This window comes from Aedes aegypti, chromosome 1, assembly GCF_002204515.2.
Source record: "Aedes aegypti strain LVP_AGWG chromosome 1, AaegL5.0 Primary Assembly, whole genome shotgun sequence".
Lineage (NCBI taxonomy): Eukaryota > Metazoa > Arthropoda > Insecta > Diptera > Culicidae > Aedes > Aedes aegypti.
The window spans coordinates 147990289-148017647 of NC_035107.1; the positions used below are offsets into that span (position 1 = coordinate 147990289).

General features: G+C 37.9%; 1 protein-coding gene across 1 annotated transcript in view; it reads left to right on the forward strand.

The window, feature by feature from the left end:
• The window catches only part of LOC5575289, a 43161-nt gene extending 16096 nt beyond the window's left edge, over nt 1-27065 (forward strand). The window contains exon 3 of the mRNA XM_001655616.2: nt 26669-27065. Coding sequence (XP_001655666.1) covers nt 26669-26994 — 326 coding nt within the window. The 3' untranslated portion in view covers nt 26995-27065. The remainder of the gene's footprint in view (nt 1-26668) is intronic.
• Nucleotides 27066-27359: the final 294 nt, after the last annotated feature.

Below are 27359 nucleotides of genomic sequence, written 5' to 3' on the forward strand. Positions count from 1 at the left end.
TTTAGGATCAAGTTTCTGGATTTTAATAACTCGATTCGAAACGTAAGTATTTTTTGATCCACGCCAGTACGATTTCCGAGTCACTCCAGAGCGTCACTGATTCGTATTCCAACTCTGTAGCATCAATCACCTTTGCAGTTAGCCTGGTCAATAGCAAAGCCGTCAGCAGTTCAGCCCGTGGAGTTGCGTGAATCTATCATATCATATCGCGTGAATCTTCCAGTTCTGGTGCTTGACCAACAAGGCTATTTCGTAGATGGAAAAGCTTTAATGCTGGTTCCTTCTGCTGGTACCGGTTCATCACAGTGGTAAACATCGCTTTAAACGAGTACCACTTCTCGTAAGACCCATCGAAGGTCGGTAGGGGCACTTAAAACGGTGGAAGATATTGCTGAACAGGAGCGAGATTCGGTGGTCCGATCGGTGGAATCGCCTCAACTTTCGCTGCCACCAATCAGCGTGTACAGTTGAATGGAGACATGATTGTAAAGATACTCGAACTGTATTTAGCTCTCTGTTTCTTCTCTTTGCTTATCTTCCGAAAGTGGCAGAGCATGGATTTCATTCTGTATGGTATTACACTCATGATAACAATTCTCCACCGACTTCTGGCGAAGCTGAAGGAAATGAATTCCGTGTACGCCCGCTAATTTGAACGGTACCTCATGCAAACCAGAGCGTTAATGATTAACGGGTCGCAATGATTAATCAAATGATTAATGATTGAATTCAATTCTATCTTGATTAATGATTATGATTAATGATTAAAACTTTTGAAGCCATGATTAATGATTGTGATTGATGATTAAGCCAAAGTATGATTAATGAATATTATTAATTATTAAATTAAAGTTTTAGATGATTAATGGTTATGATTAATGATTAAACTCAGTATGAAAAGTGATTATGATTAATGATTATGATTAACCCACGTACCTGATGTCAAATTTGATCAAAATTTTCAATGTTAATATAATACTTTTAAATTATCATCTATTTTATTTATATTTAGAACGTCGCGACCCATCGTGAGCCCGAACTATGCAAATCTCGTCCAGCACGTGTGTAGTCTTTCAATACCTAATAACTACTCTCGGCTATTAGGCATTCAAGAATAGAAAGCGTTGTGTTTGGATGAGCATCTCATTTTTCCGAAAGAGGTTCACTTCGTGAAAGAGGACCGTGATTATTGAGTTGAAATTGAATTCAGGATAACGTCTCAGTCCATGAGTTCTCTCGTCGTGTAGGGGTAACTCGCCCTATCTAGTGAATAGGGAGTCGTGAGTTCGATTCTCACCGAGAAGACATGTAACCTTATCGCAAATTTTACATCAATTTTCCCATTTTTTTAATCATATGTGTACCAATAAATTTTCAAGAGTGTGATAATTTCGTTGCATACTTGAAGGTGGTTAGGGCATCTCATAAAATTTAATAATTGGCTTGTTTAGGGGTATTCAGTTTCTTGCATATTCGGAATCTACGTTGAAAATTGAGCTAGAATCCAAAATTTTGCAATTTTCCGTGACCTGGAACTATTTTTAAAACACGTTTGAAATTAGTATGGAAATCACTTTTGAATCACCCCTCGGTAAATTTTACTTCGGAACGAGCTGTCATTGTGTGAATTGAAATGTCATTGAGTCGACGGATTGAAAACTTGTTTAATCATTTATAATATCAACATTAAGATTTTGAAATGCAATTAAATCGTGTTATACTTAGAAAAATGTGCTCCTTCGATCAAGCTATGAAAAACTGTGAATTTTTCTTCGCTAAACAACCCAATTGTTTTTTTTTATTACTCTTTGATTAATCGTTAATCATTCATTAACTATGTGGCGAATATTTTTGTTTTGTGAAGCGTAGCTTGCGACACATCGTTTTAAGGCTAAGTAGCCCGTCATTCGTTTTGACAGCCATGTTGATTTTCCAGCTTGAAATTTTAAAGTGATAAAACTCAGTCATCATATTTTTATGTCAGTGCAAAACCAAGTGTTTTTCTTCAATTCGCGATCGTTAGACGAATTAGCCACAATCATCAACGCTCAGTACAAATTTCAATTACGGCCTACTTCGCCATAAACGGATGTTTCAAGCGTTATAGATAAACTTGAACATATGTCGATATGTAAGGTTTGTCGATTTCCCCGGGAAAGTATTCAAAATATTGGTAAAAAACTAGTTGAATTTCAATACTTCACTTTATAAAACAGAACAGTGTAGAATCAGTAAGGCGAGCAAACCCCGGTAAACACTAATATGTCGCTTATCTTGTGATAATATGTTTATTGTACATATAAAAGTCTAATGACATTTGTTTGCCTTTCTAGTGATTTTCTGTATTTTTTTTTGTAAAGTGAAATGTTTAAATTCAATTAGTTGTTTATTCATACTCCAATGTTTCCTCCAAAGTGAAAGTGAAGCATTATATTGGTAGTTGTGAAACCTAGTTTTCCATATATTAAACTGAATTTTGCAAACCAAGCCATCGAATTCATTTTCAAAGGGAATAGTGTCCTAAAGCCCTGTCCCAATTTCAGCGCCAAACGCTTAAGTTTAGGCCAAAAACACATGTTTACTCAATTTTCTAATGTTTTCCGATGATTTAAATCCAAAAAACATTTTTTTTATGTTTCTTTAGATTTTGTCACACCCCTTGCCTTAAACTCAAATTATAAATTAATTTTGTTTTCCGTGTCCCTTTCGAAATGTCAGATAGCAACAACCCCAGTGTTAAAACTAAAAGCCCTGTGGTGTTTTTGTCGACTAAGCGAACGTCAAACATGATCAAAAGTGTCAACGTTCATTTATGGACCCAATTTTTAAATTAAAGTTCAAACATGTTATAGCCGTTATTTGAGCGGGAAAAAATGCTAAAGTAGTTGCAGTAACATGCTCTTTCGTGTTATTAATTAAAAATAAGATTTCATTAATAATTTTAGGACCCAATTATTGAAGTAGATATTGGATTTTTCGGAAGAATTGGCTTGTTTAGGTGTATCCAGTTTTTTTTTTGTATATTCTGAATCTACGTTAAAGTTTGAACCAGAACCCAAGGTTTCAAAATCTTCCGTGCCCTAGAAATATTAAGATATTGAAGCGCAATAAAATTGTGATGTACTTAGAAAAATGTGATCTTCCGAATTAGCTACAAAACACTGTAAATATTTAATCACTAAACAGCTCAATTCTTTGAAAATGTTGGGCTAAATCAGTTTGAACATTTGGTAGGAATTTTCTAACGAGATCTTTATGAAAAACTGGAAAAATAATTTTTCAAACTATGTTTCAAAGGAATTTCCACCCTTCCTTGATTTGAATCTAGATATCAGTGAAAACAGTTATAGATTAAAAATTGGCTGTAACGAAGTTCAAACGATTTTTATATCAGATTTATTGCTTTCTGTCATTTAATCATTGGCCTTTGAATAATTAATTATTAATCAATGATTATTAATCAAAATAATGATTAAATGGCATCTCCCTAAGGCACCGTCCACAAATCATGTAATGCTCGAAGTAGGAATGGGGTAGGCTCATGCGGTACGACTCAAACGAAATTTTGAAAATTTTCATACTCAAAGCATTACAGATAGGGGAGGGCTTTCCCCGGGGTTCAAAAATTTAAATTTCTAGCGCTTTGACGTACACAACGAATGAGCAACAAACATGAAAATGAATGGCTTTATTCATTATTGAAGAGAACAATTCAAATTAAAAAGTTTTAAGCATGGTTTATCGTATATAATCATCAAATGTTGAATCAAGATTAACTTAACGCTCTGCTATATTCAGTGAATATCTGCAGGCGATGTTAGACTTCAAACATCAATCGTGAACAAAGACAGCGAGAACTATTGAAAGAAAAATCACCTACTAGGGAAAAAGGACTGATTTCCGATTTTCATACAAAGTATACAGAAATCATATGAACGACTAAAAACCTAGCGCTAGGTCAAATTTTGGTGATCTGCCTCTATAAACAGAAATTCTTCATGTAGTATGGTACCACTCACATGCTTCCAACCGGGTCTTTGGATTCGAATCAAATACAACTAAGCAAATGCACCGTCGTACACGGAGGAAATATTTAAGGGTCTTTTTTACTATTATGATAACGTCCTTGGATACAAAGCAAAGCCATTCTGTGCTTGGTTGGATTTGGAACTTCCTTGGGCATAAACTGTCATTGTTCTTGTCACACGACATAAGAAATGGAAAATTTATTTATACATTAGAAAGCAATGTGGAAAATTTGTTAAATTTTGTTCAATGATTGATTAAATGTTTGACTTATGATTAAGATTATGATTACTGAATAAAATTAGCGATCTTTATGATTATGATTAGTGATTAATGACTAAAACATAATATTTCAATGATTGTGATTAGTGATTAATGATTAATTCTTGATTTTTTGTGATTAATGATTAACATTTTTGATTAATCATAATCATTAATCATTAATCATGATTAAATTTATGATTAATCATTAACGCTCTGATGCAAACCATCGGGGTTCATTTTTAATTTGAACATCTTGTCACCCTAGAACTGTGTTTCTGGTTATCTCTTTCACTGTTTTGTTTTGATTCTGCATTCCGTTCCACAGCGTTCCATTTCAATCTACTCCGTTCCAGGAGCTAAATGACATTTGAACCATTTTTAATCTGAACGATGTGCAAATTAGCGGGGTACAAATTAGAAAGTGTTCAGATTAAATGTGGTCAAACCAACGGGGGTACCCGGTATTTCCGATGTTCTGATTTGGTTGATCTTCGCTATGCCACAATGCAGCTCGAACTCGAGTCAACTTCCCGTACACTGCCGTTCACTGATTGATCAGCCCGTTAAGCTGGTAATCCATCCTTTTTTATTCTTCTTTTCTCTTTTTTGTTCAGAAATTGGCGTGGGCAAACTCGGTGGTGGCGTTCTCGGTGTCTTCTGCGACATTCTCAGTACAACCACCCTAAACTGCTGCAATGATCTTCTATTTCAAGGCTTGTAGCGAGTCACTTTTAGTGACTTGGTCACTTTTTTAAGCCAGTCACTTCAAAGTCTCTTTTTTGAAACACTTTCAACTAAAGTCACTTTTTTCGTCAAAAAGTCACTTTTTTCAACTATTTTGAGCAAAACTTTCTGGAGAAATTATAAATCGGCTTATTAAAATTTTGGCTACATGTCAGGTTAGATCATCACCAGAACAAATTCATTTCAGTATCAAAATATTGGCTCATGGTTTGCTTGTGAAAAAAAGCTTGGACAAAATGTTATCTTTCATAGAGTGTAAGTTCATTTTTATAAAACTAAAGGTTTAAATATTTAGTATTATTTTTAAAAAATCTTTTATTATTTTTTTTATATCTTGTGGTGGATAATTAGATGTTTATCTTCTATTGCCGAACACTACATTTTAAAATATATATCCTCATTATTCTCTTTGTCTTCAAAATTCGTTTTATTAACCAAACCATCCTGATACAAAGCACATTAGCTTTTTAAGATTTTACAAAATCTATAATATAGGTTTTTAACACTGAAACGCAAAACAAAGAATAATTACTTATTGTTCTTTTTGACAGCAAAAACATCATACTTCTTAGGACAGACTTTATTTGCAATCCAAACGTTTAAATATGACCAGATAGATCTTAGCAAAAGTTTACACTAAGGGTTTTTCTGTCCACGTATCGCGTTATTTAAAAAACGATGTAAAAAAGACCTCGTGTTTTTCAACGTTCCATGACCATACGAATCATAACAAAACATTGTTTTTCACGGAAATAAAAAAAGGCTTAGGTTTTTTTTGTCGTCGTTTTTTTTTAATAAAGCAAGTTTTTATGCGTTACTGCGTGAAAAAATCCAGTGTATTTCCTTTTTTATTATGCATATATTATCTATTAATAGATGCTTAATTTAGGAATGTACTTTATCAATTGTTTCTAAACTTTAATTTTTAAAGAACCTTCTTCGAAGTTTTTTGCGAATGATACCAAAACATATTTTTATGGGTTAACAAATAAGAATGTTAATACAGAAATGCTTCAAAGAGTTGATCGTCTTCATTGAATCGTTTACGAAATTATGCACGCTTTCTTCACAGAAATGTTTGGTGTCGGATCCTCTTCTTGGCTTTTTGATTCATTTTTGCAGGATGTTTTTTTTTTTTTGAAAGCCACAGAGTATATATTTGACAATAATATGCGCGCGATTTAAGTATTTTTATTGCATAGTTAATTACAATTCGACCGACTATAAACCCCAATGTCAAGTGAATCATAAAAGTGTCCAATTAATTTTGATTGAAATATAAAAAGCTTAGTGCTAATAATTACTTTAAGAGAAAACTCAGAAGAACAGCCTATTAAGCCTATCGTCTCTATGCTAAATGTCCATTCGGCCAAACGTACCTCCCATTCAACATACTGATGGAACATTTCAATGACACTCAGGCTTATGTCATTCATTTGTTCTCTCTTATTCGGCGTTCGAAGTAAAGTGAATCATGAAAGTGCCCAAGTAGCTCTGCACCCCATTACATTTTCCGTAATCTTGATCTAGTTACACACAATTTTGACCTTAGTTGGTAGAAGCGTTAAAGTAGAATCTAATAAAGCTAAATAGAAAGTACTCTTCTGTGAATATTACATTTGACGGAACTTCATCTAAACACTTATAATTTTTATAGGCTGAATCTTGAATTCTTATCGACTTGAAGTCATTGAAAAGTTTTGGGATCTACACAGTTTATAATAGATTCCATTTTTAGCGGCCTTTAAGGTGTCATTTTTTAGGAGTTTGGATGGAAATGTGAAATGGCAAAAATTTTGATTTCACAAATGTTTCAAATTCTTACATACATTTACAACATAAAATACTTGGGTGATCTTTTGAAAAGATTGAAAATCTTCTGAATAAAGGATTAATAATGTAAAGGTTAATTTATCTGTTTGAAAATTTTTTAGGCAATATCTTGAAATATTGGGAGTACAATAAAATATTACAAATATGGTACTCAACTAGACCTGCTACCTGCACTAGATCATACAGAATATTCACTATCATATTGGATATTGATCGTAAAACAGTATAATATAAGTAATTGAAATAAAACCGATTACGGTCTCATTTTCAAGTCACTTTTCCGAGGATCAAAAGTCACTTTTTAGTCACTTATTTCTCAAATCTGGTCACTAAAATAACTTTTTTCGGTATCACTTCTTGCTACCAGCCCTGTATTTCACTCGCGCACGGAAGATTCATTGCACACGCACACAACTTTATACGCGGCAGCCATTTGCAAAAAAAAAACCACGTCTGCCAAGCCGATTGAACATTCAAGATGGCTTTTTTTTGCAACTATCGAACGCCGCAGCGTTGCTTCCGTTTCGAAACGGATCAGATTTTAAATCTTCGTTCACTTGGAATCTTCACACACGATGCGCGAATCGATATTTTATCACTTTTCACGTAGTGACCGCCACGACCGCCACGAGCCAGCCTGCCAGCGCGTCACCAACACTTGTTCAGCCGCAACGCAAACAAGTGCTCCAGTCAAAATTTTCACTTGGAATCGTGGAACTTTCACGAAAACCGTGTCAAATTTCACTGGTTTCCCGTATCCGGCTCTAGAAGGACCACATGTTACGTGGTATCCAGTGGACTGTACAACTCAGAGCGTTAATGATTAACGGGTCGCAATAATTGATTAAGGGCCGATTTCTTCACCTTCGCTTAAGCCGTAAACCACGTTTACCCATACGATTAAACCAGGTTTGTCTAAGCGGTGGTGAAGAAACCGCTTATAAGTGATTAACGATTAAATTCAAATTTATCATGATTAATGATTATGATTAATGATTAAATTTTTTGAAGTAATGATTAATGATTGTGATTGATGATTAAGCCAAAGTATGATTAATGATTACTGCCCATAATCGCATAACAGTCCCATGTCGACTTTTGACCGATTTGCGTTTTTTGCATAAATCAACTCAACATCGTCCGAAGCTCGATAAAAACTGCTAAAAAAGTAGCCTTTGTTCCTACTTGTACAAAAACAAACCCCACTTGTGTTGTCCCATCTTGAAAATATTCGCATAACAGTCACATCAAAGTCCGTATAGCGGTCGGGCTCAGTATATACCACTTCTAGTACTACATTCGGTCTCTCGGTAATACTAGTTGTTCACTGATGTGTAGCGAAGTAAAGGGACATCAATTATACAGTGAAACCTTCATGATTCCATGCTCTATATTTTAATATCGACTCATGGAACCATACTAGAAACAAAATTTGAGGGTAACTAAACAGCTTTCCAAAGCATTTCTGTTCCATGAGTCGATGATCCCTTCAGATATCGACTCATGGAGGTTTGACTGTATTTAAAACATACTTGCTTACGGCATTGTAAATGTCATGTATTCACGTTGTTTCGAAAATATTTTTAAATTAGTGGATGTCACACATCATTATGTATTTTCAATTATGATGCATAATTGATATTCATTTTAGATAAGGCTTATACCACAGACAAACAGACGTCACACTCTCATCATTGTTCATCGACCACCTTTTTAACGGTCGATTCAAAAATTCGCTCCATTTTGAGTCTCTATTTGGCCTAAAATGTGTTAAATTTCTACATATCACTGAATCACTTGAGTACACGAACAAACCTAATAAATTTCTTCTGAATTGAAGTTGAAAATTTGCCTTAAAATGCAGAAAAATCGTAGCGAGACTGTTATGCGATTATATACAATATAATATACCAATGTATTTGCATACCAGTCCCATCATGTGCATCGGCTCGTTCGACAGCTACTAAAACACACATTGTTATTAATGCACTGGTTGTTTCATTTGCTATTTATGTTCTTTGGTCGTAAAAATTTCGTTATTATAGTACAGTCAACTCTCCGTAACTCGATGTTAAGGCGACTATCGAGTTAGGAAAATATCGTGTTAAAGAACACAAAATCAGGGTAACTTTGGTTAAAGGGACCATCGAGGTATCCATGAAAACCCACATTTACTACACGTTCTATAACTCGATATCGAGATACGGAATAGCGAGTTACAGATAGTATACTGTATGTCCATGGATGAATCACCAGATAAAAAAAACATCTTTTTCAAAACACACGTCATGATGTGGAATGCACTTACAGTCATGAGAGACCCAGATGATCATCTTTTGGATAATGCGGAAATGGAATCCGATGGAAATGATTCGAGATGTTCCAGAACAACCTGATTCAATTTTTTCAGGCAACTTCTGTAAGCCTTGACCGCAGATCTAAAATACAGTGGCTCGTGGGATGGGCCGAGCCAAAGTCTTTCTGTATTTTGCCAATAAGCAGATGAAGAAGACGATAATTGCTGATGGTTTTTATGTGTAAATCTTGCTTTCGCGTTGAAAAGTTTTTATTATACACACATACAAGCAAGTACTCCTTAAGGGGACACGGGAGACCGTGTTATTTTCCCTATCTTTCGTCTCACTCTAACAATAATCATCAAAACATTGTGGAAGCAAATCTCGAGTTTTAGTGAACCGATGAAGCTGAAAATTTGTGGATAAAGGTGACAATACGTAAGTTTATAAACATTTTTTCACCTCAGGACGCAAAATTGCATCTCTGACAAGCGGTTTGAAGTGAAAAAATGCTCATAAACCCGCATCTTGTCACATTTATTTACAGAACGATGAAGAGAAATCGATCATGCGACTTACGCCCTTTTTCTAGCACACGCTTGAATTATTGTTTTTATCATTAATCTTTGATTAATCATTAAGCATCCATTAACTAATGATTAAATGCCCGAAAAGATACACTAAACGACTTAAAGTATGCAACCAATGCAAATCATTATTAATTGCTCTGGTTCAAGAGCCAGTACCCTGGAGGAAGTGGCCTTTTGAAGCGTAGCTTGCGATACATTCATGAATTATCAAGTTTTAAGTGGATGTTATTGATGCACTTGAACATATGGCCAGGGTGTTAAGGTTTGTTGATTTCCCGGGGAAAGTATTCAAAATATTGGTAAAAACTAGTTGGATTTCAACACTTCACTTTATAAAAGATATAAGAGTGTAGAAAAAATCATTAGTGAAGCGAGCAAACTCCGGTAAACTCTACTATGCTGTTTATCTTGTGATTATTATATTATCATAATAAGTTAAATGGTATTTGCTCGCCTTCCTACTGATTTTTTTGTGAAGTGAGGTGTTAAAATTCAATTACAGTCAACTCTCCCTAACTCGATATTGAAGGGACCATCGAGTTAGGGAGGTATCGAATTATAGAACACAAAACCAGTGCAAATGCGATCCAAGGGACCATCGAGTTAGCCATGAAAACCAACTTTTTCTATGGTTCTCTAACTCGATATCGAGATACCGAATATCGAGTAAGGGAGAGATGACTGTAGTTGTTTATTCATACTCCAATAATTCCTCCGAAGTGAAAGTGAAGCATTATATTGGTAGTTCTGAAACCTAGCTTTCCGTCTTAAACTTCATGAATATTGCAAACAAAGCCATTGATTTCATTCTCAAGAGGATTATTGAAGTATGAGATATCAGATTTTTCGGAAGAATTGTTAGGGGTGTCCAGTTGTTTATATTTTCTGAATCTACGTTGAAGTTTGAACCAGAAACCAAAGTTTCATAATTGTTCGTGCCCTGGAACTGTTTCAATAACACGTATGAAAATCTCTTTTGAATCAACCCACCTACACAGACCCCCCAATTCAACTACGAGGCGATTTAATAATTTATAATATCAATCAAGATATGCACCGTCCACAAATTACGTCATGCTCGAAGGGGGGAAGGGGGAAGGACAGGCTCATGTGGTACGACTCAAACAAAATTTTGAAAGTTCTCGTACAAAAAGCAATACGGAGAGGATTTAAAACTTTTAATTTTAAGCGCTACGTATGCAACGAATGAGCCATAGACATGAAAATGAATGACTTTACTGATTATTGCTTGAGATAATTTAAATTAAAAAAGCTTTAAGGCCCAAGTTAAAATGACGCAAAAATCAAAACTGAAAAAGCAATTTTATCTTTTATTTTGTGTCATTTTTACTTGAGCCTTAAGCATGGTTTATCGTTTATAATCATCAAATGTTTAATCAAGATTAACTCAACGCTCTGCTACATTCAGTGGATATCTTCAGGCAATGTAGGACTGCAAACATCAAACGTGAACAAAAACAGCAAGGAGCTATTGACAAAAATACAACCTACTAGGGGAAAAGAACTAATTTTAGATCTCAAAAATTTTGTACAAATTTTCGGATTTTCATACAAAGTATACAAGCATCTGATGAACGGCTAGAAAACTAGTGCTTGGTCAAAATTTGGTGATCTGCGCCTATAAGCAGCAATCCTACATGTAGAATGGTACCACTCATAAGCGTCCAACCGGGTCTTCGGATTCGGATCAAATACAACTGAGAAAATGCACCGTCTTAGGGGTGTTCCATTAATTACGCGATGGTTTGAGATTTCTTATGCGCCATACAAATTATTTTTGTTATTCATACAAAAATCTTATCAAAACTGCCAAAATTGTCTTACGTAATTAATGAACAGCCCCTTACAAGAAGGAAATATTTAAGGGTCTGTTTTTGTCTTATGGTAACGTCCGCGGATATAAAGCAAAGCCATGCTGTATTTGGTTGAATTTGGAACTTCCTTGGGCATAAGCTATCATTGCTCTTGTCACACGATATAAGAAATGCAAAATTTACTTATACATTGGAAGACAATGTTGTAAAATTTGTCCAATTTTGTTCAATGATTGATTGGTGATTGATTGAATATTTGATTAAAATTATGATTACTGAATAATATTGGCGATCTTTATGATTATGATTAATGATTAATGATTAAAACATAACATCTGATACAAATTAATTATTAATTAATTAATTCTCGAAAACTTATTCATACAGACTCAAGTCAAAAAAGTATACAAACTTACTTTATCGATCCTACGTGTTAAGGAGGCGGGATTCTACACGTACCGCTCTGTACCAACTCAACTTTTCACTTTTGAAACGTTTAATTTCTGGATTTACAAAACGACGAAAGTAAGATTTTCAACTTTCGCAACCTAACCACTACTTTCGCCGCCCCGCTGTATGGAGAGACAAAGTGACTTAACCACGAATCAAAACAAAACACTACTTGAGTCGATTTTACACTGGTAGAAAAACGTCGCAAGTAACTGAATGAAAAGGCTTATCATTTTGTCATAAAATTCTTGTGTGAAATAATAGGAACTCCATAGTTTTTGAACGCGAGCTCACTGTATGCAAAATTTACGAAATGTACACGTCGAAAACATGTTAAAAAGGTGATTCATTTTAAAACAGTTTTAGAAGACAGGTTGTGATTCTTCTGAACTATTTTTTTTTCAAAACCGTATGAAAGTTACTTACGTCGATTTGAAAAAGTAATCGAGAATTATTTATTTATACACCAACAGACAGTAAGCCCCAATGATGTTTTAAACTAAAAAATACAGTAAAATACTAAGTTGAAACTTAACAAAACAAGGCAACAAAATGTCAAAAAATAAAACAAATGAAAGTCACAAATATTCACACAGAGAGTCGGGATAAAATTTCTACATAGTTACGACGTATTACTTGACGGGACAGGTGAAAATCAAACCCTTCAGCAACCCTATTGAACACGCGTTGAAGACCGACCATAGCACTGTTTTGGCCATAATTAGTTCGTCGCAATGGTAACCTCAACATAGCATTGTTACGCAACGTCCTGGAGTGAGCACTCGCATTGATAGATTCCGGGAGCGCAGGATAGTCTATTCTTCCTGAAAGCAAGTCAGCCACTACCATCGCTCTATTGACGTCTCTACGGGTCTGCAGTGATTCCAGTTGAATGAGTTGACACCTACTTTGGTAGCTAGGCAACCGGAATGGGTCGCGCCATGGAAGTCGACGGAGAGCATAACGGATGAAGCGACGTTGCACTGACTTTATCCTCTCCATGCCGTTACAGTAATACGGATGCCAAACTGCGGAGCAATATTCAATGATTATGATTAGTGATTAATGATTAACTTTTCATTTTTTGTGACTAATGATTAATATTTTTGATTAATCATAATCATTAATCATGATTAAATTTATGATTAATCATTAACGCTCTGGACAACTTTCGGGGGTTTGGGGTTTCCGCGAATATGGCGGAAAACCGACGGGAAAATCTTTCCGTAGCCAAGCAAATAAAACGCGTCTTGATTCTCTTGACTATGCCGCCCATAAAAGCATAACTGTCTGTTTCGTCCAGGATGAGACGAGCCCTACGTTGTGATTTTTTTTTTTTTACTTAATCATTTATTTACTAGGCTCATGCGCCATTACGCATTACGGAGCCGACTTCTTTTGATTGTTTTAACAATTTCATGATGTCTTCTTAATATACTATGTTAGCTTTGGGAAACCGTAAAACTCGCGGTTTGGTCGAGGTTAGGGGTAACAATAATTTCAAGGAAGGGATAGGACAATGGGATCGTTCCGTTGACATTCAGCAGCTTGAAGATGTGACGTGTTTGCTTTGCTGATGGTCGAACGTGGAGTGGACAATGACAACCTGTAACGATACAACAAGACGAATTTCGAGGGGACACAAGGTGGACAAGTAGATTGAAGAGATGGGGGGATCAAACACAGATGTTAGCTTGTTTCAAAAATTCGTACAAAAGCTTCAAGTACACAAGGTCAAGTTTACCCAACACATTTCTAATGTCTTCCTTTTCTGGTTTCCCTTGGGCCCTGAGGGATGTACAAAAATTAGATCTGGCAATACCGTATTCGAGGCACTCCCAAACTACGTGGTTGATATCTTGGTAACCTGCACCGCAGCTGCAGTGATTGCTATCTGTGAGCCCTATTCGATAGAAGTGAGAGCCTAAAGAGTAGTGGTTGGACATAAGTCGACACATTACCTTAATAAAGTCTCGACTTAAGTCCAACCCCTTGAACCACGGCTTCTTCGATACCTGCGGGAGAATGGAATGTAACCACCTGCCCAATTCTCCGGCATCCCATTTTTGTTGCCAGCTGACCAATGCATGTTGACGAGCAATTGAGAAAAATTCATTGAAGGCAATTTGTCGGTCAAAAATATCACCTTCCATAGCGCCCACCTTGGCGAGCGAGTCCGCTTTCTCATTACCCGGGATCGAGCAATGTGAAGGGACCCAAACCAAGGTGATAGTATATGAATCATTCGATAGAGCACTCAATTTAGATCGTATTTCACTGAGAAAATACGGGGAGTGCTTCACCGGCCTCATTGAACGTATAGCCTCTATGGAGCTAAGGCTATCCGTAAAAATGAAATATTGATCAGAGGGAAGAGAGGCAATTCGCTCTAATGCGTAATGTATAGCCGTTAATTCCGCGACATATACGGAGCAAGGATTCTGAAGTTTATATGCGGCGCTATGAAACTCGTTGTACATACCAAATCCAGTGGAATCATTCGTTTTTGACCCGTCGGTGTAAAACCTTCTCTCGCAGCTGATGTGACCGAACTTGCTAGCAAAAATTTTTGGGATTTGCTCCGAACGAAGCAGATCTGGAATTCCACGGATGTCTTGTCTCATGGTCAGATCAAAAACTACAGCGGAACTTGAGAAGTCAGGGAAGCAACCGTAATTGGGAAGATTCAAAGAAGGGTTAACCTCCAGAGTCATGTACGCGTAGTACAATGTCATAAATCTTGTTTGAGGATTTCGTTCGATTAGCTTCTCAAAATTTTCAATTACCAACGGGTTCAACACTTCACAGCGGATGAGGAACCTTAACGACAATTCCACGAACCGATCCGATAAAGGCAGTATTCCTGCTAATATCTCTAAACTCATGGTATGAGTCGAGTTCATACAGCCTAACGCGATCCGAAGACAGCGATACTGAATACGCTGGAGCTTCAGAATGTGTGTTTTCGCGGCGGATTGGAAGCAAAAACTACCGTATTCAAGAACCGACAGAATCGTTGTGCGATATAGCTTTATCAGATCGTCCGGGTGGGCCCCCCACCATGTTCCTGTGAGTGTACGCATGAAGTTGATTCGTTGCTGGCACTTCTGATACAGATACCTAATTTGTTTTCCCCAGGTGCATTTAGAATCAAACCAGACCCCTAAATACATATGCGATAAACCTTGAGTCAGTGCCTTACCCATAAACTGAAGTTCTAGCAGCGCCGGATCACGCTTTCTAGAAAAGACAACTAACTCGGTTTTCTCCGGAGAGAATTCGATACCCAGCTTCACAGCCCAAGCGGGCAAATTGTCCAGAGTATCTTGCAATGGTCCTTGCAGATTGTCCGCCTCTGGTCCTGTAACAGAAACAACGGCGTCATCCGCAAGCTGTCTTAGCGAGCAATTTCCCATGAGACAATCATCAATATCTCTTACGTAAAAGTTGTAAAGAAGAGGGCTTAAACATGAGCCCTGGGGGAGACCCATGTAACTTATTCGAGAAGTTGTTGAGTTTCCATGTGAGAAAAACATGTGCTTCTCAGACAACAAATTGTACAAGTAGTTATTCAAAATCGGGGCAAGTCCACACTCGTGGAGTTTGTCCGAAAGGACATCAACGCAAACTGCATCAAAAGCCCCCTTAATATCCAAAAAGACTGAGCCCATTTGTTCTTTTTGAGCGTAGGCCAGTTGAATTTCAGTAGAAAGTAACGCAAGACAATCGCTCGTTCCTTTGCCTCTGCGGAATCCAAATTGAGTATCTGAGAGAAGGCCATTCGATTCAACCCATTTGTCCAGTCGAAAGAGAATCATCTTCTCTAACAACTTTCGGAGACACGACAACATCGCAATAGGACGGTACGAGTTGTAATCCGACGCAGGCTTTCCTGGTTTTTTGGATGGCAATAACTCTCACTTGTCTCCAATCATCCGGAACAATGTTGCTCTCCAAGAATATATTGAATAAGTTCAACAAGCGCCTCTTTGCGACGTCTGGGAGGTTTTTCAGCAAGTTGAACTTAATTCTATCCATACCCGGGGCAGAATTATTACATGAAAAGAGAGCAAGTGAGAACTCTACCATCGAAAAAGTTGAGTCCATTGCATTCCTTTCTTCTGGATAATCACGAATAGTCATTTGAACTTGGACAGAGTCCGGACAAACTTTTTTCGCGAAATCAAATATCCATCGAGAAGAGCTTTCACGATCCTCGTTTACCGATTGTACGTTCCGCATTCTTCTACCGACCGTCCACAAGGTTCGCATCGACGTTTCCCGTGTTAATCCGTTGACGAAGTTTCTCCAGTAACCGCGTTTCTTCGCTTTCACGAGGCTCTTGAACTTGCGGTCAAGAGAACAATACCGATCGTAGTTATCGCGCGTGCCACGTTTCCGATATTCTTTAAACGCATCTGATCTTTCGCGATAGACTCCGGTGCATTCGCCATCCCACCACGGGGTGGGCGGCCGACGTCGTACTGAAGATCCTGGAACCGGTTTACGCTGAGCTTGAAGAGCACTGTTTATAATCAACGCGGATAAGAATTGATATTCTTCCAGCGGTGGAAGTATATCGACCGATTGCTCACCTACGGAGATCGCTTCAGCGTATTTTCCCCAGTCGATATGCTTCGTGAGGTCATACGCTACGTCGATCTGGTGTGTTCGACACGAATTATTGGTAACTGAAATTTTGATAGGCAGGTGATCACTACCATGGGGATCCTGAATTACTTTCCACATGCAATCCAATGATAATGAATTCGAACAGATTGAGAGGTCTAACATACTAGGGGGATCTGGAGGTTTTATTCGTGTTGCTTCCCCAGTGTTCAAAATTGTCAGATTGAAGTAGTCGCAAAGATCATATATTAAGGTTGCGCGATTGTCGTCTCTCGGTGACCCCCAGGCTGTACCGTGAGAATTAAAATCTCATAGAATCAACCATGGCGCAGGCATAGCTTCGCATATTGCCGCTAAGTCTCTGCGAGACATTCTAGCGTTTGGCGGTATGTACACACTGGCTATGCTGAGGCTTTTACCTCGGGCTGTAATATGACATGCAACTACTTCAATGCCTGTCATCAAGGGGAAATCGATTCTATAAAAGGAGTGAAGCTTGCTAATCCCTAAGAGCACCCCCCCATATCCATCCCCTCGATCCAGACGAATAATATTAAAATCGTGGAAAGAGATATTTTTATCAGAAGTGAGCCATGTTTCACAGAGAGCAAATATGTCGCAGCGAGAGCTGTGTACTAAAAATTTGAATGCCTCCATATTTTTCATAAGACTTCTACAATTCCACTGTAGTACTTCGATCATATCTCCGACCTCATTGACCATATTAGCCATCGAAAGATATGAACGAGTCAAGAATCGGCCACTTTGAAGCTATTTGCTTCAGAAAAGGTTTCACCAAGGAAAGCGCCATGTTGAACAGGTTCCTCGTTTCGGGTGAGAATTGAAACATTTCGAAAATGAAATCCACTATCCCAGAAAGAGTCAGTTTTCCGGAAGCATTATTTTGCTCCTGCTGACGAATTGGTTGTTCTTCTGGGCAAAAAACTGGGACAACTGGGGTTTTAGATGTTCCCGGAAGTGACGAAAATTCTCCAGCTGAAAACTTGAAGCCTGGAGGTGACACCTTTTTGGTGTTTCCGCCATTTCTTGATTTTGTCAAAGGCTTTGAAGAAGCGTTTTGATCAACAGGGACGTTCTGAGAAGCCTGCTGCTTCAAGCGCCGTTTTGTAACAGCACGCTTCCTTTTCGTCCCTGTCTCAATTATTGTATACTCTTCTCCATCCTCAGAGTCAGAGCATTGATCGTTATCCGGCAGGGATGCGAAGATATTGTTGCCTTGAAAGGTATGGGCCGATGGAGCAACAGTCGGAGCGATCTTTTTCAGCATGTCTGCATAGGAACGCCTGGACCGCTGTTTCAGGGAGTTTATTGTATGTTTCTCCCGCTCTATGTACTTCGGGCATGCACTGAGTTTGTGAGGAGCTTGGCCACAAGAGGTACATTTTGGCTCCATATTGCAGGAACCTTCGGCATGTTGTTCGCCACACTTACTACAGCGTGGTTTGTTGCTGCAGTAAGGTGCAGTGTGGCCCAACTGCCGGCACTTTTCACAGTGCATAACCGTCGGTACATAAAGACGAACAGGTAACCGAAGACGCCCAATCACGAGGACGTTTGGTAAGGCCGAACCGGAGAAGGTTACACGGAACGAATTTGACGGCTGTTTTGAGCCATCAGGCAACACTTTGTTCATTTGATTGGCATCAAGAACAGGAGCCAGCGGAACGGCACGATTTTTAAACCCACCAGCTCCCGACATGATGTCTGCGCGAGTCAAATTGTGCTCCGTGACCACTCCATAACATTCGACCTCGCGACTGGGAATGTAGACTTTGTACTCCATTGAAAAGAGCTCAAAGGCAGCAATTCTGTTCGCCTGGTCGCGATCACTAACTGTGACACGCAACTTATCACGGCTGGGTGAATCAATCTCAAGGATACCTCGAAACGATTTTGCCAGATCTTTTTCGATTTGAAGTTTATTCAATGGTTTTCCGTTCGCTTTGGGCCGAGAGAAAACCAGAAAGGGACCCTTAGATCCGGGTGGGTAAACCTTTGGGCGGGGGATCGCCGAGTTCGAAGAAGAAGCAGAGGTAGAGGGGGGTGAAGGTGAGCTAGTAGGCAGAACCCAATTTTAATTCACAGAATTTTGAGCCGAAGGGCTTTTCAAAAGAACTTCTGGAGAGGGTCTGCCTGAGTTCGTGGGAAAGGAGGAATTAACGTTATTTTCATTTTCGTTAGTTTCCATGTTCTCGGTTTGTTGGCTTGGTATTGGGAGATCAGTGTTGCGTCCTGAGCCTGATTCATCATCAGAGGAAATTAAGTATTCCGGCGAACCCCCACCGGTATCATTCGGTTCCATTGTGTAGATTATCTATTCTATTGCAAATGGGATAATGTTGAGAATAAAACTACACTACAGATAATTACAAACTTATCTTAATATTAGTATTCAAATTACTAACGATATAAAAAAACGGGAATAAAAAAAAATACCAAAACAAATAATAATTACGAAAAAAAAAAAATATTTGCAGAAAAAAAAATATTTACAGGAAAAAAAAAATTGTCAACCACTGGTGTTTGGGAACCACTGGTTGATGTGAGAGTCACAGTGAGACTTTGAAATGCGGCGGAGAGAGAGAGTGGATGGAATCAAAGTGGAATGTTACCTACGGCAAAACGATGCACTGATGTTTGCTCGTTGATGATACACCACGTGCTTTTCAACCACTTCACTGTAGGAACAATAATAGCCTGCTTTAGGTACTGGTGAACGGTATCACACACCGGTGATGAGGAAGGCGATGTGCGACAGCAACAATAGGCCACCGCAGATGATGACGATGACGGCGTTGTTGATGATGCCGATCGGCGTGTGGTGAATACACAGCCGTCCGACTTGATGTTGATAAATCTTCTCCGGCGGGTTGATTCGAGAAGATTTTCGTCCCAAACTGTTGTAGGGTAACCAATATATTTTGGACCTCTATATATTTTGGACCCCCTGGGCCATTTTCCTGCAAATTTTCTAGTTTAAATCGAAAGACCAATACAATCCGCATGCCATTTGGAAAGATAGGACCATTCCACACTTGCATCAAGCGTTTGTGCATGGAAAATGTGTTTATATTATCTGAAATTAATTTAATTTAATCGGTTCATCCATGCAACCGTTACAACACGTTACACACAGAAATTGAAGACGTCAGAAATTTTTCAAATGTAAACAAAAACTTTTTTCCAATTTCTGAACTAAAAGCGTAGAATTTCTTCGCTTTTCCATAGTCAATCGATTGATTAGACTATGAACAAGCATATTATACAACCAGTGCCGTGGACTTTGTCGCCAAACGATAAAAAATGCCGGGGTCCAAAATATATACTTTGAGGGTCCAAAATGTATTGGTGTGTCCAAAATAATGAAAAACAGTTAATCACAATTCAATTATTTTCGACGTCTTTTGGATCCTACATGACCGTATGGGCATTTTTATCTCGTAGAGGAAGTTTTTCTCTACATTTTGGTATGTTCTTTGACTTGGTTACGCTGTGCAATTAATTAATTGGGACAAAAATGTAAAATCACTTCCTTAGGGGGTCCAAAATACGACCGTTACCCTATAGTTAACTCGTCAGACTATGCTGACGGTTACTACTTCCCGTGGTGCACTTCTAGGGACACACGCGATGGTGGAAAAAACCAACTTTGTGGAGCAAAAACCAATTGTCACGGAGCACGTGCAAGTGCAAGACTAGGAATGCGCGTTGTGATTTGACCGACGGGACTCCGGGCGATGATGAAGAAACAAACTGAATACTATTTAAACGATTTATTACTCCCCAGTGGCAGTGCTCCTGCTCGGTGAGGGATATGATAAGCACACTAAAAATGCATTCATTCGCTTGCACCTTATATACACTACCCGTCATAAATACGGACTCACTAAAATAAGTATTGCAACCAGCAATTGCAAACTCATCTGAGCGTAGAGATCATCTTTGCATGTTGAAAAGATATTAGCCCTAATCCAAAAGCACATTAAGATGATACAATCTTTCCATCTTGAACATAAAATGATTATCATTGACAGTTCATAAACGTACTTTTGTAAGACCAAGTGTATGGTGTTCCACATTTGTGGAATATGATTGTGGAAAAAAAACATTTTGCTAGCTCAGTGAGGAGCTGGACCGGTCCTTGAACTTTTGTTAGTGATTTTCTCATATTCAAACAATGGTAGTAGATAGATACGGTCAGGCGAATTCATCTGCAGTCAAGATTCTTCTAGAACAATTGGCGATAGCAATGGTTATTTCTCAGCTGTCTTGTGACATATGAAAATGTTGTTTGTACATTTTTAACAAGCTTTTGCGCTAGCTAAAACAGTTTACTTGGCTGGGAACTGATTAAAAGGAATCGAATACTTCTTGTATCTTACACCTATGGATTCATATTGTGCTTCTCCTCAATTGGTTTTAAGCGAGATCAACAATGTAATTTGTTTTGTAAAAAATGAATTAAACGATTGTTTTAAATTTATGTATAGGCTTGTTTAATTTGTGTAATTACTACTGAAGAATATGTGAAGGGAGCAACATCTCAAAAGCAAACGCAGGTTGTAGAGAGAAATTAAATGGGTTGAAACATAGAGAAATAATTGAATAATGCATTTATAGCCGATTTCTAGCATGGTAATCTTTATTATTTGACGTCACGTTGATCCCACAGATGTTATACAACAATAATATTGAATAATCTTGTTAAATCGAGATTTTGGGAAAACAGTTCCTAACATTGGTATCCTGGTTGAACATGGGAAGAGGGTAATTTGGACAGAATGAACACGGAATGCCTTTACGGAAGTAGAGAGCTGCGTTACCTAATAATAAACGGAAATAATGTTTTGATCCATTTCAATATGAACAATTAACTAACACTCAAATAACCCACAAGTAATATTAATTCTTGATCCTGGCTTTGATTTGCATGACTAACAGTGTCACTGATTGAAAATTTGTTACGCATGGTTTGCTTAGGTTAAAAGATTTCATTGATGATCAAAAGAGTCAGAGATCTAGGGGAAAAATCGATCAAAGAGCTCAAAGATAATATCTTGTTATTCTATCCATATCCCACTCAGATGATCAAAAGATGAGATGAAATGTAATGCCTGATTGCAACACTCAGCTGAATATTGAATCACCCTGAAAAGTTTAGCATCACCTCAAAACAGGTAATTTCACATTGCTATATCTCGAGATCCTTACGACTTGCAAAGAAGCGATCTTCAGCAAAGTTGTTCAGGGGATCAAGGACATCCGGAAAGCGAACAGTTTGGTTCGCGATTTTGCCGCTAGGTGGTGCTAGTAAGCATGAAAAATTGAGCATTTCAAACTAGTTCTAGCTTGTGATCCATAAGAGATAGAAAGTTCGGGTCTTCGGCAAAGTTGCTCAGGGGTTCAAGGACATCCGGAAAGCGATCAGTTTAGTTCGTGATTTTGCCGCTAGGTGGCGCTAGTGAGCATGCAAAATTGAGCATTTCAAACTAGTTCTAGCTTGTGATCCATAAGAGATCGAAAGATTGGGTCTTCGGCAAAGTTGCTCAGGGGTGCAAGGACATCCGGAAAGAGAACAGTTTGGTTCGCGATTTTGCCGCTAGGTTGCGCTAGTGAGCATGCAAAATTGAGCATTTCAAACTAGTTCTAGCTTGTGATCCATAAGAGATAGAAAGTTCGGATCTTCGGCAAAGTTGCTCAGGGGTTCAAGGACATCCGGTTTAAAGAGTTGAACAAACAGTTTAATTCGCAATTTTTCCGCTAGTGAGCACGTAAAATTGAGCATTTCAAACAAGTACTAGCTAATTATTCACAAGAGATAGAAAGTTCGAGTATTAAGCAAAGTTGTTCAGGGGATCAAGGACATCCGGAAATCAAATAGTTTAGTTCGCGATTTTGCCGCTAGGCGGCGTAAAATCTAAAAATGAGCATTTCAAACTAGTTCTAGCTTGTGATCCATAAGAGATAGAAAGTTTGAGTCTTCGGCAAAGTTGTTCAGAAGGTCAAGGACATCCGGAAGACAAACAGTTTGGTTTGGCAATAGTGAGCATTTCAAATAAGTTCAACATTAGGTGAATCAGACATGAATCACTTGAATATTAAGTGAACCAAACCTGAAATACTTGAATATGAAATGAATCAGACAAGAACCACTTTAAAATGAGTAAATAAGCTCTGAAGTACTGAGACGTGAATTAAAATAAACCTTAATAATTGAATAACGAGACAAAACAAACCGGAATAATTTTAGTCTGGGTGTATGACACCTGAATCAATTGAATATGAAGTAACTCAAGCACGATTCATTTGAATATGAAAATGAATTTTGATATCAGATGAATATGAATGAACTGATAGATGTGATTCACTTGAATATGAGCTTAACAAAACTGAAACATTCGAAAATGAAGTGCATCGGACCTGAACCATTTGAATATAAAATGAATCAGTACTGCATTCTTCAAAAATGAAGAGTCACATGACATGAATCATTTGAGTTTAAAGCGAATCATATCTGAATAAATTGAACAAAAATTTAATCGGTCTTAAATTACTTGTATATGAAGTGAACATTACCTTAAACACTTGACTGTGAAGTGAATCAGACATAAATCACATGAAGTGATTCTCACCTGAAACACTTGAATATGAAGTGAATTGGACATGAGTCCCTTGGATATGGAGCTAATCAAATCTGAAACACTTGAATATAAAGTGAATGAAACCTGAATGCCTTAAATTTACTTCAAAAATCAAACATCAATCCCTTGGATATTAAACTAATCAAACCTGAAACACGTACATAAAGTGATTCAAGCATAAGCTAGAACTAGTTTGAAATGCTTAATATAGCATGCTCACTAACGCCACCTAGCGGCAAAATCGCGAACTAAACTGATCGCTTTCCGGATGTCCTTGGCCTTCTGAACAACTTTGCCGAAGACTCGAACTTTCTATCTCTTGTGGATCAAAAGCTAGAACTAGTTTGAAATGCTCAATTTTACATGCTCACTATCGCCACCTAGTGGCAAAATCTCGAACTAAACTGATCGTTTTCCGGATGTCTTTGAACCCCTGAGCAACTTTGCCGAAGACCCGAACTTTCTATCTCTTGTGGATCACAAGCTAGAACTTGTTTAAAATGCTCAGCTTTACATGCTCACTAGCGCTACCTAGCGGCAAAATCTCGAACCAAACTGTTCGCTTTCCGGATGTCCTTGATCCCCTGAACAACTTTGCTGAAGATCGCTTCTTTGCAAGTCGTAAGGATCTCGAGATATAGCAATGTGAATTAACCTTTTTTGAGGTGATGCTAAACTTTTTGGGGGTGATTCATTATTCAGATGAGTGTTGCAATACTTATTTTAGTGAGTCCGTATTTATGACGGGTAGTGTAGGTTAGAGATGGGCGACTCACTCACGAATCGATCGAAAGAGTCGACTCTCAAAAATGAGTGAACGAATAACGATTCTTTTCAAAAAAGTCACGATTCACAGGAAATGCAATTTCCGGAAGAGAGTACCAGGAATAAGCAACATTTTTAAAGCTGGTTTATCATGATCAAGTGCACTAGACATGTAAACATATTTGAATTAGCTTCATATATTAAATATGATATCATTCAGAAATAGTCATGTTATGTTTTTTTTATGTTCATGATTAACTTAATGAATCACTGAATCGATCAAAAGAATCGATTCACTTTTGTAAGTGAGTCACCAACGATTCGCTCGCAAAATCGGACCAAATTGCCCATCTCTAGTGTAGGTGCAAGCAGTACGGTAATGATACAATGCAATAAAGGGAAGCATTGCGCAGCAGAGGACTTCACTATGCCTACCGTTGCTCTCGGCTGTTTGCTGCTACCCGTTCAAAGGCGAACAATAGTGAATGGACTACTGCGCTGCTTTGGAGCGATTGAAGCAGCCAACGATGACGCCGACTGCGATGCGAGAGCGAACACTTTCCCATATGGATTTTCGAACCAACATCTTTTTACATCGCAACATTCATGTTTCAACATAAACTTTACGGCCTATATAAAAATTTACACACTTTGTTTGAAAATGTTGTGGAAAAATATGAAGTTGGTGCAGTCCCATATTGAAAAATAAAGGCATAACAGTCTCTATATGATCTTCCAATCCAAATAGCAAGTGAAAAACGTGAAATATGTTCAAGTTTATATTTTTCACTGATCAATAGAAGCAAAATGAGTTATCTGTGCGGTGATGCCAAATGAATATGGCATGCAGAAATGTACTAGAAAACTAGGAAAATTTGTATGAGAAGACAAACTTCTAACTTTGAGCGCTATTTTAAATGCCTACTAATTCCATATAGGACAGTTATGCTTTTATGGACAGTATGGAGTATAACTGATTTTTTTAAATACATTGATCGAAATCACAAGTGTATGTGTTTGTATGGAATCACTGTATCGAAACACTGTTCCGCAGAATAGGCCAGAGTAGGGATGCGCGAGTCGGCGAATTCTTGGCGCTTCGGATTCACTTCGGCAGTGAGGTTTTTTATAAGCTACATAGCTCACATTTGGCTTCAATATGCATCTTACTGAAGTGCTTCTCACAGTGAAGTTTCATACAAATCGTCCAGCAAAAACCCAAAGTGCATCATAGTAGTGCTCAAGTGGTTCAGCACCCTATAAGGGGCGGTCCATTAATTACGTAAGACAAAACCCTTAAATCTAAATTACCCTTATCATCATGAATTTCATCCAGAAAAGTGAACCTAGATAAGCCGCAATAAATTTGATACTTGTAGATACAGAAGTTTTTACTAGCTTTGTTATGGAATTAAATTTTTCATCAGATAGGTACTTTGTCATTTAAAAGATTTTGACAAAACAAATAATAGTTTGTCGTTCAGACCCTTGAATGTAGGGTAACGGTCGTATTTTGGACCCCCTAAGGAAGTGATTTTACATTTTTGTCCCAATTAATTAATTGCACAGCGTAACCAAGTCAAAGAACATACCAAAATGTAGAGAAAAACTTCCTCTACGAGATAAAAATGCCCATACGGTCATGTAGGATCCAAAAGACGTCGAAAATAATTGAATTGTGATTAACTGTTTTTCATTATTTTGGACACACCAATACATTTTGGACCCTCAAAGTATATATTTTGGACCCCGGCATTTTTTATCGTTTGGCGACAAAGTCCACGGCACTGGTTGTATAATATGCTTGCCCATAGTCTAATCAATCGATTGACTATGGAAAAGCGAAGAAATTCTACGCTTTTAGTTCAGAAATTGGAAAAAAGTTTTTGTTTACATTTGAAAAATTTCTGACGTCTTCAATTTCTGTGTGTAACGTGTTGTAACGGTTGCATGGATGAACCGATTAAATTAAATTAATTTCAGATAATATAAACACATTTTCCATGCACAAACGCTTGATGCAAGTGTGGAATGGTCCTATCTTTCCAAATGGCATGCGGATTGTATTGGTCTTTCGATTTAAACTAGAAAATTTGCAGGAAAATGGCCCAGGGGGTCCAAAATATATAGAGGTCCAAAATATATTGGTTACCCTATAATGTGGAATAGTACATAAGAAATGCTGTTGATGGTTTGTAATCTTCTACGAGATTTTTTTGGGACTCAACAGAGCGCGTGCACCAGCTTGCGGATAAGAGCAAAAAGAGATCAATGTATATACTATAGTATGGACTTGAAATAATAGAACAAGAAAACATTTGTGCTCATTCTGCGCGGCGTGTGAGGTGACACTAGTCGAATGAGGTGACAATTGTCGACTCGCTCCCATTTGATTAACATTAGTCGTCTCACGTCAGTCGCGGTGAGAGCGACTCGTCTCGACTCACATGCCGCGCAGAATAAGCACGATTATCTGCTTAGGTAATGTTATGCGATCTCCTATATGGTGTTCTACATAGTTTTCTGGGAAATGGTATTGAAACCAATTCTAATATTGCGTTAAATCTTTGCAGTGAAACAAATTAATCGACAGTTGATTGCCGTGGCGCAGTTCATCTTTTCCGTGGCGGCTGGATTCGCTTTTGGATTTATCGGCATTGAGCTGATCGTCGGCCAGCTGGATTTCGGGTTCAGGTTGTTGCTCGGCATTATGATTTCGTTGATCATCGCTTTGGCGGAAATCTATTTCCTGGCGAAGAAACTGAACGAGGACTACGACCAGCAGCCGCCGGTTGGCCAACCGGAAACGTCGGAACCGGGCAAACGAAAGGTGGTCGAATCAATCCGAATAACTCCCAAGACTGCAGACAAAGCGAAAGGCAAGCTTCATCAAGATTAAGGTATGTAGTTACGTGTGGTTCATTTCTACTTAGCTCTTTTTACGTTTTAAAACACATTGATAAGTATTAAGCCATTGGTCCTTTATTACGTAAAACGTATCCGACATGTCATTGATTTGATTAAACAGATGTTTGTACTGTGAGACTAAGGTATTTGGAGATTATTCAAATATTACGTAATTCTCGCGAAACCTTGGGCAGGATTGTTAAAGTATTTTAGCAAGATTGCACTGCCGTTATACGCATAATTGTCCCATGTTACTTTTCGTGCATTTTTACTTTTTGTCATCAAACAGTTTATTTTTACGTATAGTTTTAGAAAACACTTACCAAAAATTAACTTCGTTCGGAAACTCAATGAAAA